Source organism: Phalacrocorax aristotelis, chromosome 11 (genome assembly GCF_949628215.1).
Source record: "Phalacrocorax aristotelis chromosome 11, bGulAri2.1, whole genome shotgun sequence".
In the NCBI taxonomy this organism is placed as follows: domain Eukaryota; kingdom Metazoa; phylum Chordata; class Aves; order Suliformes; family Phalacrocoracidae; genus Phalacrocorax; species Phalacrocorax aristotelis.
Genome location: NC_134286.1, coordinates 16,381,948 through 16,393,340, shown reverse-complemented (window position 1 = coordinate 16,393,340; position 11,393 = coordinate 16,381,948). Strand labels below are relative to the sequence as shown.

Here is an 11,393-nt window from a genome sequence, read left to right as displayed (position 1 = left end):
CTGCAAGGAGAGGGTTCCGCGTGCTCTCTGTGCAACGCACTGGGACACGCTTTCCTCGGGCAGGCTCATCTGTGGGCAACTGAAAAGAAAAAAAATTCTGCAGGGGTCCCAGTGAGCGGCATTCGGACTAATGCAAGTTTTGTGGGAGACCTATATTTTAAGCTTTACCCTGGGAAATGAGGTGGACATCCTGGCTGTGATTACAGGAGTGAGAGGCAGTTTTTCCAGCTTGCCTGTCTGCTCAGGAATCCTTTGGGAAGGAAGCTGTTTGGTCTCATTTTGGATATCCTGTGAAACTGAACTAGCACGGCTGCCAGGAACTGAAAAAAGTTATTTAATTTTTAAAGAGCTGAAAACTACTGTATGTGCTACTGAGTATTGTACAAGAAATGACTGTTTTGGTTTCTCTGTCTGGATTTCCCATATTCCCAGTCTACCCAAGGTGGTAACCCCGTCTCTCAATCCTAATGCAGCAGCCTCTGCAAAGTGCAAATCTGAAGAGAGATTTGGGTTTAAATATTACTTTCTGGCCCAGCCTTAATGTGTTTGGAATGAAGTGGAATTTTCTTTAGTTCAAATGGGAGAAAGCAAGAGAAATATTCAGAGCCTGATCCAACAATCCATTGAAAACAAAGACATCTTACTGTGATTTGCAAGCACTGCAGGGATGGGTCACAGAAATAGTGAAGTTATGAAGTGGATTGGGTTGGAGGAGGGTTTGGTGGTTCATCTCTTTTAACTAAATTGGAATGTAAGTAGCTGGGTGTCCGTGGCCTGAAACTTAAATCTTTCCCCTGCAACCCAAAGAATCTTTGCAGCAGCTGTGCTAAGTCGTACTGGTATTGTCCAAAGTGTGACCTGACGGAAGTCTTCTCTGCTTCTCTGTGTTCATCACATAGCACTCTTGGCATTGTGTGCCTGCCACCAAGCCAGCATGGAGCTGTACCCGGGCTGTATACAATCCTACCCAGTTTTAAATGTGTAATCGTGATCCTGACAGTCTAGCAAAGCCACCCGCAGTACTAAGCTACGCTGTAATTGGAAACGGAAGGGGACAACTTTAAAGTTAGTGGCTGGCCTAATAAATCAAGATTATTTTTTTTTGTACTCCAGGACTTCATAAAAACCATTAGTAACAATAAATCACTTCCAGAATGATGCTGTAAATGGTAATGAATTCAAGTGGCAGCCAAGAGACCCTACTCGTGGATGAATGTTGGGCTTAGTACCATGCTGGCCATTGCCGCCCATGGACTCTCCTGTAATCAGCATTTAACAGCTGGTAATCTTCTGGTTCTGGTACAACCAAATCAGGACAAAATGGTTTCTGAAGGCATTAGGCAAAAAGATCAGCCTTCCTTTTCGAGCCAGCTTCTGGATGTGGAGGGTGAAGTCTGTAGTTAGAAGCAGATTTCATGGGCTTTTGTGTCACTTGGCTGCCTCTCGGCTAAAGGCTGTGCCCTAAAGAACGAGAGAGATGTCTAAGATCTCTAGTTTTATGAAGAAAACAAAACTTATGGGGAATTTTGTAAAGGATTCTTATTCTGGGAGAAAGGTGCTGATGTCTAAGCATTACAGTCTGCATCAATTTGATCAGGCACCTCTGGCACTGGCAGAATGCTGTTTCCTTACAGAAGGTAAGAAAACTTCTAGCAAAATAAATCTCTTGGGAAATCTTTTGGTGCTAAGGAAAGCTGGTCTTTACAGCGATCCTGTGTGACTCTGGAGCAAGTGCTGGGGAGCCGTTGCCGAGAGGAGTCCTGGGGAAGGCCAGCACGCTGGGGCTGGGCTTTGGCGCTCTGCGGTGAAGCTGGGAGCGGGGGAGCCAAAAAGCTCGAAGCGGGGGTTTCACCTCCTACCTCTATAGCAGAGAGCCTAACTTGAGCTTTGGGGTTTCTGAGCTCCTCGTAGAGCTGGGATTTGGATCATCCTGAAAATGCTGGGAGTATATACAGAGGGTCGGCTCTGGAGCCACGGATGTGGCATGAGCTGCTGAGCCTGGCTGTTCCCCAGCCATGGAAGCGGCAGGGGTGTTGATTCCCTGAGCAGCATCAGGGGGTTTATTTCAAGGAGAAGGACCTTTGTGTCTGACTTTTTCTGAATGATAATTTCTCTGAATTTACAGTTCTGAAAAGAGTCAGTTTATCCAATTCAGACTGAAACCACATTTTAAGAAGCTGTTTATTTCCTGCAGACTGGAAATCCTGTTCTCTTATGAGTTATCTTTTGGGTTTTTTGTCTCTGCCAGCTTCACACCTGTAGCTGAGACCCCAGCGTAAAAATAAGCTAAAGGAAATAAGCTAGCATGTCAATTTGAGCCTCAATTTTAAACACTCTCTTCCTTCGCCGAGTGTCACATCTGGCAGGGGTAGTTCCTATTAGTAGTACTGTTATGGACCCATATCTGCGTTTGGGAGGGTGGGATGCAGACAGAGCTCAGAATTCGCCCATGCTTCTGGGGTACAATGGCATTTCCTTTGCTGAAACAAAGGAAGTTCTTCTCCCTTCGTGCTTGTACTTCCCTTTTAATACAAAACATCCTTTGCGTGCGCATAGACATTTGAGATGTTTTTATGTTCAGGTCTGTGGTTGCTGAATTTGACTGCAGGAGCTTGACTACGGCTGTTGGAGAGGAAAGCTGCACTCATAGCATTCAGTTGTCTCTTGTGTTTGTTGCATTTTGGGTTATGTTTTGGTTTGGTTTTGTTGTTGTTGGGTTTTTAAAATTTATTCTTAAGGGAACCTGCTCACTTTTTATTATTGTTAAGGTGAATGTGGGTTTCTAGTTTATTAACAGTCAGGTTGCACTAAGGCATTGAATTTCCTGATCCCTGGGAGTTATTCTGCTACGTAGCTTCGTGCAGAGCAGCAAGGGGTGACAGCCCACTTGCAAGTCAGCTGTAGCACAGCCGCCCTGTCTGTGTCGTGCTTTGGGGAGGGCTGGAGCAGGGGCAGGGCTCGAGGCCACGGGGGACACTTGGAGCGCAGTTTCTGTTTCGGCAGAACCAGCCGTCAGGGTGGTGGCAAAGAACTCTGGGCTTGTAAATCTGGCTCTGCTCTGAAAAGTACCCTTGTCCTGGTGGCATTTTCACCCTCAACAGATCTGCTGTGAATATCAGTGACAAAACCAGGTGTTGCTTCTGTTTGACATGCAGGGCCTTCATGGGGAAAAGATGCGCTGCCTTCTTCAGCAGCAAGGGAAGAAACGCTTACGAAGCTCTGCCCGCAACGGTGCAAGTGGGACTGGAGCATCCACAGAAACTGCCAGCAGCAGGGTTCAGTGGAGGGAAGACAGTGAAAGGTGGTCATAAAAGCATGTAGCAAAGAGATACTGAGAGATGCCTGCAGAAATACTACGAGCCATCTCATCCTTCTAAAACCAGATTTCGTATCATTTTTGGGTAAAGCTTTCTGTCACATGGAAATTAATGCTCAGGTTGGAGCACTCACCAGAGGCGAGCAAGGCAGGTAGAATTAATTTTGGCAAAGAATCTAAGGGATGGAGCAAGAGAGAGGGCGTTTGGTAGACAACAGCCGGGAGTTTCACACCAGTTCTCACCAGGGAAGCAGGAAGGAAGTGGAAAGTGGCAGGAGACAAAGGACAGCCCCGAAGGTTAGAGGAGAGATAAAGAGGGATTGTGAGAAATAACACAAGCAAAAAGGCTAATGATGGATTTATGTAAGGCAGGAAGGCTATAATGGGGAGCAAAACTGTGGCTTAGCTTTGTCAAAGGTGACGTGAGGGCCAGCATTTTCCAACTGTTGCCCAGGGGAGAGCGGGGAGCTGGGCTGGGCACAGAGAGGGGCTTGGGCTGGGCCATCACCATGTGCAGATTTCTGCCCGTCACACGTAGCTGCGTTGGGTACGTTTAGTTCTTCAACAAATTTACTCCTTAATGCAGCAATGGGCCTCAAAACCTCTTGGCAGCGCATCACTATGTTGGCCTACAGACGGACGGAGACCAAATAGCCAGGGTCGCTTTAGTTAATGTGCCCAGGGTGGGCTGTTTTGAAAGAATACTTTGAAGTTGAATGATGCATCAGCATTTCTTTCAAGGAAATTGCCAAATGCTTTTATTACAACACTGCCACGCCGCTGCTGGCATTGTGTCTGCCGTGGTGTGCTAATAGGCACCAAAGATGCTTTGACCACTTTGACTTGATTTCACGGCTGTGACTGTGAAAATACTGATTCAGAATTTCATCCCCTTTGCTTGCTTTCTGTGAGGGGACAATGTCCTGTCCCTGCGCACCGCTGAGGAATAGTTAAGGATGTTATCTCAGTAATGTGCATTTCCACTGGTTTTTCCGGGTTTTTTTTTTGGTTTTTTTTTTGTGGTGTTTTTTTTTGTCTTTAAGTGCGAGGCCCAAAAATATCCCCAAGTCCTTCCACCCCAGCACAATAGAGTTATACACTATGTTCTTTCTGCGGTCATAATTACAGGGTGAAAGAATCTGCAATGGGCAGCAGCGTTTATAGCAATGTGCCGCCTTCCGAAGCACGCCGCAGCGCTTCGGGACGGGCTGGCCAAGGGGGTTGCCATCCCGCTCCGCACCGTGACGGACTCACCCCTGCCGGTCGCCCCCTGTTGCGTACGGGACCGTGGGGTTGGGTTGAGCTGAGATCGTTGCCATCACCTCAGTATTTGCAGCACTTCTCGCCTCAGGGAGAGGGTCTAGAAGTGTTTGTGTGTATTCCTTTTTTTTTTTTTTTTCTTAAGTAGTTTGTTGGGGGTTTTGAGGTTTGGGTTGGTTTCTTGGTTTTTCTTTTATTATTACTTTTTTTTTTATGGCTGCTGTGATGTCCTTCAGCCCTGTGGCAGAGCCCACGTGCCCTGGGCCGGGTGGGAGCGCGGGGACCCGCAGGTTCTCCCACCGCCTGCCTCCTGCCGCCCCCTCAGCCCCGGCTGCAATTCCCGGCCGAGGGTTCGGGCAAGGGGACCCGATCCTCGCGTGGCCCCGCCGCCAGCTCCGGCACGGGAAGGGGGGGGGGGGGGAGGGACGGGACACACGAAGGACACGACACGGACACGCGAGCGCGTGCACGCGCTGGTGTAGCCGGGAGCGAGCGTAGGGTGAGGGGTGTTGGGGGGGGCAGAGCTTTGCAAATCCCGCCGCGCGTGGGGGGGGGTGGGTGGGGAAGCGCGCGTGGGGGCCGCCCCCGGCGGCGGCAGGTGGCCCCGACCCCCGCCGGCACGTCACGTCACTTCCTCGCAAACTTTTTCCCGAGGAACCCGCTGCGTGAAAGTTGCCGGTGGCGGCGGCGGCCCGGCCCCGGGGGCTGCCTCCGCGCCCGCCGAGCGGGGAGGGCTTTCCGGGCGGGCCGGGCCGGGCATGCCCGCCCTCCTGCGCTCGCCGGGGCACGGCCGGGCCGCCGCGGGCCGCCCGCGGGACCGTTAGCTCGGGGCGGCCGCGGTCCTGCGCGGCGTGGGGCGGTGCGGGGCGGCGGAGCGCAGCGCCATGGCCCGGGACTGCGCCGCCCGCAGCCTGGACGGCATCGACCTGGCGGCGCTGCGGGTAAGGAGGGGCGGCGGGGAGCGCGTCCCGCGTGGGGGATGGGGGGGGGGGGCACCCGGTGAGGCATCCACAGACGCACACCCCGGGCTTGGGGCCGCTCCTCGCCCCCGCAGCCTCCCCGCTGGGGTCTGCAAAGGCTTCACCCGGGTTTAATTTTTCTTCCCCCTTATCCCACTCTGCCGCGCGTGGGGAGCGGCGCCGGCGCCGCAGGGCGCCGTGGGACACCCGCGCCGCTGACACCGGCCGCGTCCCGCCGGCGTGGCCCGGGAGAGCGGGGCGGTGCCCGCGGGGCTCGGGCTCGGCCGGTGCGTCGGGCGCGGGGGGCCGTGGGGCGGCTCCGCGCAGGCTCCGGAGGTCGCGGTCCCCTCGCTGGCGAGACCGTCCCACGGGAGCGCGGCTCTGCCCTGCCGCGGGTGTCTCGCCGGGGAGGTTCGCTCCCCTCCCAAGATCACGGATGATTCCCACTGACATTCGCGGGGTGATGTGAATGCTGTGAGCTGTGGAGAGAAGAGAGAATTTAGGATGTTCTGGAAGAAAATATGGGTGTGGGTGTGTGCGTGTTGGCTTTTGTGGTTTTTTGTTGCGGTTTGGGCTTTTTTTTTTTATCCCCAAAGCTAAAAAAAGTCAGCATTCACCTAGTTTACTGCAAATTTTTATCATCATGCTCTTGTGTTTTTAGGTTTTTAACATAATCTAAACTTTGGCCACATTAAAAGCCTCACTGTTCGTGCTTCACACCCACAGTTAACAGGGCTGCGTGTGTTGCCCCTTAGTTCTACTTGGCTGTTTCACATAGAAGCTGACCATCTATCGACCCAGTCCAACCAAGGCAGGTTTCTTTCTGGGGCACTCTCGACTGGAGAAGGGGGAAGAGTTTAATTGCGGCAAAAAGCAGTCAGCCCCAGACGGTGAAACCAAAGCAAGCTACTCTAAAAATATCAGAGAGAAAAAAAAAAAAAAAGGAGGGCTGGGAGAAGCCTTTGCAATAATCACATGGCGAGGAGGGTGTTCCAGGCCAGAGGCAGAGAGAAGGAAGGCAGGAGAGACAGCGAAGTTTGTGAAGATGGCACAAGGCTGTTGGTGAGGCAAGCAGAAGTTTGACCTGGTTCTGCTCAGGGGTGTAAGACAAAATAATGGAGGCTCTTCTTCAGTGCCTTAGCAGATGAAGCTTATCTTCTTAAATAAATGATAAGAAACCAGTGTAAGTTTGAAAGAGAGTAGTGCTGCAAACCAGACAATGGGCTTTGTGGCAAAACCATCCAGTGCAGAAACCTCCCAGGGGCTGTAAGCATGGCAAGTTTCGGCCTTGACAGGGGAAGGGATGAATGTGTCCTTTCAGAGGAAACCTTTTCAGCACGTCAGGCGCCGTAGTTTGGGGTTTGTGCTTACCGGGAAATGAAAGGCGTGTGAGGCTGGGCTCTAGAAATTAGGTAAAGATGGGGGCTTTACCTTTGCCTCCTGTCAGGTGTTCCCAGGCCAGTGGGAACTGCCTGGTGCTGCACTCCTGCCAACCTCGTGGCGGTCAGGGTGGCCAGCGGGGAGGCACAGTAGTGATTGGGGTCATCTTCAAACTGCACGAGCTGGCCTTCCTCCCCTCTGAATGGGTGCTCGCCAAGGCTTTCCTCTTTTCCTGGAAAGAGGTGGTTTGGGCTGTAGTTTCTAAATGTTGTGGGAGCATCTTGTTGGGGTGCTTCTGCCCTGGGTTCATCGGGGCAGTTACATGCTGAAGAAGCTTCTGATCTCTGCATTACGTGCTGAGGTGCAGAGAACTTGAGCTTCAGACACCTGTATCTTGTTTAGCTGCAGAGACTGAGAGAAGCGTGTTTCAGCTGGGCTCTTGCCGTGTGCGTTGTTTTTCATTCTGCCTTGCAGAGGAGATGGATGTGGCCTGGGTGCCTCTGGGTCAGCAGCCTTGCTCTTGCCTTTTGAGTACTCTGCAGATGACTTGCAGAAAAGCAAGAAGGCCACCATATGGTACAGTGCATTACAGTAATTAACCTTAAAGTGATGAATGTTCAGGCCAGGATTTTGGCATCTGTCAAAGTGAACCTAGAAATTTGGCAGGGGCTGGCTGGTGAAGGGTTAGATGGACCACGGGGCTTAAATGGTAGCTGAGGGGAAGTGCTACATCAACGATGATACCTAACTCCAAGAAAATTGAGAAATTGGCCCATCATGAAGAATGCCAGCGAATGATGCAGTGCTGATGTCCAAGCAAACAAGGGCAATCCAAGGACCAAAGTCAGAGCCCAGATTAATATCCTTTATGACTCTTAACAAGGCTCGGTTCACTATGGTGTCCTGATTAGAAGAAGAGAGATGGCCAAGTAGTTTGGCTGCACTGAGCTGGGGAGGCTTGAGACGTTAATGCTCAATTGTCTAGCAAGGACAGGGTAGGATTTTTGCTATATTAAAGTTAATGCTAACATTTATTTAGATTCTTGTTTGGGTTTTTCCTAGAGTGTCTGAAACCTTTAGAAGCAAGCTATTAGGGTGCTAAATCAGAATGAAATTGATTAGAGGGAGAGAAGCTGATTTTGAGGCACATTAAACTGTTCTATGTGTGTAATAAATAAGCTTGGAGAAGAAGAGCGAGGACAGAGCACACATTTAAGTGAGAGGGACAGCTGGAAACTCTGAGTGGAAAATGCAGTTAAGGTTCCTCTAGGTTTCCACGCGCTCTAGACACCTCTGAATTCAGCAGCGCTACTTTCTGCAGGAGAGGTGGGGAAATGGAGTGCTGCTCGTGTCTCCTGCGGAGTACAGTAGGTGTTGTGCATGGAGACCCTTGTCTGGAAGAGTTCCCCAGAGAGTCGCCGTGTGTTTTACTGCACAGACTGCGTGGAGCCCAAGGCACAGCTCTCCGGGAAGGTTGCGCGTGAGGCAGAGGTTTGTAGCACCCACGTGTTCCTTTAGCAGTGGCGATGGATTGTTGGTGACTTCAGCTCTGCTGAAGCAGTGTGTATGGTTCGTATCCAGGACTATGGAAATGAAAAATGAAGAAATGAGAAGGAAGCAAAGTGCTTTGCTTGCAACATTGGCATCTTTGTATTCTTATGCCTGTGCTTAGCTCCATACACGAGTGGTCCCATTAATTTCCTTTTGTGTGAGGGCTTTTGGAATTGGGGTTGAAGTCTAGAAGGCCATGCCTTGACTACCTTGTCTTAAAAATAAGAGACAGAAAAGAAATGACATAGGCTGGCCTGTGCATAGGTCAAAAGTAAGTGATTTGATGGGGTTTATACATTGTTAATCAGGTTTTTGTTAAAAAAAAAAAAGAAAAAAAAAGTCTTGAGGTTGACAATCCAGAAAGTGTAAGATTAAAACTCCATTAACTTAAAGGCAGAGCTAAATTAACTCATTAGTGCTTTCAGTTGTGGAATTCTGTGCTGTGTTGCTCTGACAGTGAAAACTATTGCCATTTATCATGACAGTTGTGCCAGTAAAGGCAGAATGTGATCAGAAAAAAGCCTGTATGTTTCCAATGGGATTTTTGCCTAAGTAAACGTTTCCATATCAGATGTGCAGAAAGCATTATTTATGTTAAAAGACTAACATACGAGTGGAGATGTAGCTTTATACCTTAAAAAAAAGGATGTTTTGCAACCAGGGTCATAGAAATTGTACTTCTGAGATAATATTTTTCTGTATCGCATCCCTCAGCAGTACCAATAGACATCACTTGATGTGACAGATTGCTGAAACAGATGTGGTAAAACTGACACATGGTGTTAATAATATTTTATATAAATCTCTCAATGATATCATCCCAAGAAATGAGCTGACTGATAAATGGCTCAGCCAGAAACCAAGAAACTGGTCTCCTGAGTTCTTAATATTTTTTATATAGATCTCTCAAGTGAGTTTTAACTGAAGCAACAGATTTCTTAACATGCTCAGTCATGCAGGAGCGAACATTTACTTGCCCATGCCCTGCCACAAGATGGTCTTCCCATATCTGAAAGGCTGCAGCATCTCGTTACTGGAGGAGGACATCTGCAGCGGTTGCTTTTAGAGCAACTGTTGCTAAACCAGTAGGATGAAAGTTGGCTGATGCGGTATGGTACGCCGATCACCTGACACAGGAATCTTTTGTGTAAATTAACAGCAGTCTAGTTTGTGTTCAGAGCCAAGACATTGACTGGTACATCAGTCAAATTCACCTCTTTACGTCTGCAGAACAGGACAATTGAGCATTCTCAGCCTACCTGTAGTGTTAAGATTGCCTGGGATGACACATTTCCCTTTTGTAAGGTAATTGGGCTCAGGTGCTTTGTATAGTATTTTTCAATTCTATTATTTAGGTCCTTTCCTTTGTTACGTTGCTAGTGCTAAGTGTTTCATAGCAGAAAACGGCAACCTAGCCTCTAGGCTAGCTCAGTGTTTTAAGGCTTAGGAAGCCTGGAGTTTATTCCTTGTTCTACTGCTGAACTGAATCTGTTGAACTGAATCTCTTGTATTCTTCGCATCTCCATTTATTTGTTGTATCTGCCATGTTGCCATGCATGAATCTCTACCGAGTTGTTTTATGTATAGAGTTTTGAGCAACTTGACTGAAAACTTTAAAATTAATGTATTTCTTATACTGTTACTTGGCTATTTCCCCTTTAGCGTGCAATACAGATCATGAGGAGGCATGCCACAGACGTTTTCATTTTGATTTTGTACAGTTATGCTCCATTATAAAGTGGTTGCTTTGCTGCAAATAATGTTGTTATTTCTTCTGTTTTTTGCAGGACCCTGCGGGAATATTTGAACTGGTGCAGGTTGTTGGAAATGGGACATATGGACAAGTCTATAAGGTTTGGTTGCATCTTTAATCTATGATGCTGTTCTTCATAAAGCTGTTTTTCCTAAAGCAGAAATGAGCACCATTTAAGAAGGTGGATGATATTGTTCCAGTAATAGCCTGTTTTATCTTGCTGTCTTTTCTGTGCAATGCAAACTGGTGTCACCTGAAACTCTGTACCCCTTCCTTCTGCCCTGTTTTCACGTTTCTTTGCTGCCACAGGTCAGGTAAGTGTGTTGGCTTTCATACTGACTTCCCTCTGCCCTGTTTTTCTGTCCTGTGATTATTTTCTCTTCTTCAAAACTATTTAATAGGTGACTGGCTCAAATTAGCATCAATGGTGGCTAAATTTGGCCTGGCTTGAGTGACTCTTCAAGACGGAGGTGTCAATCCTGCTCTGCAGGCAGACCATGAAGTTTTTATTCCCATTATTACTTTTGTCGCTGTGATATCAAAGCAGAACTACTAGTCAGGAAACCACAGCAATTAAATGTTGTCTGCCATAACAAGCTGTGCACGCAATGCAGTGCACACCTATATTTAGTTAATAGAACTAGCCTAGAAAAGTGCTCTTTCACTGTGAAGCCTTTCCTCAGAATGATCTAAGAAGAGAAAATAGACATGATAAAATAGGGAACAGAGTCTGCGTTGTTCCAATTTGGAGAAAGAAGACAGAGGAAGGAAAAGGCCGTGCTGCTGAACCTTGGAGGTACACCAGAAGGGTAACGGCACTGGAGGAAGCTGTCTGGTCATGCTTCTCCCTCAGATCCCACTGCTGATGAGCTTCTGCATGACACATCTTTTTATCAGTGCAGGCTCTTTCTGCATTGATCCCCTGTTGCAGGAGGAATGCAGAAGTGGGCCCCCCATGTAGAAATGCAGGAGGACTGTTTGTTCTCTGAATCTGGTGCATTGAATGTGTGTTATGTTTCAGTGTCCATTCTCTGGCAGATCTCCTGTGATCACATTTTGGTTACCCTTTGAAGCTATAGATACTCTCTCAAAGATTCTGGAAAATCCTCTACAGAAGCAGTTCTGGGAAGTTCCTGCTTTCCCATACTACATTCTTTTAATTTATTTGTGTCAG

The 11,393-nt window shown here is 48.5% G+C and overlaps 1 protein-coding gene across 2 annotated transcripts in view; it reads left to right on the top strand.

Moving 5' to 3' along the window:
- Positions 1 to 5,370: 5,370 nt before the first annotated feature.
- Positions 5,371 to 11,393, top strand: part of NRK (Nik related kinase) — a 104,708-nt gene continuing 98,685 nt past the window's right edge. For both annotated transcript variants that reach the window (XM_075107075.1, XM_075107074.1), the window contains exons 1-2: positions 5,371 to 5,517; positions 10,254 to 10,319. In XM_075107075.1, the coding sequence (XP_074963176.1) occupies positions 5,461 to 5,517; positions 10,254 to 10,319 (123 nt within the window). In that variant the 5' untranslated portion in view covers positions 5,371 to 5,460. The remainder of the gene's footprint in view (positions 5,518 to 10,253; positions 10,320 to 11,393) is intronic.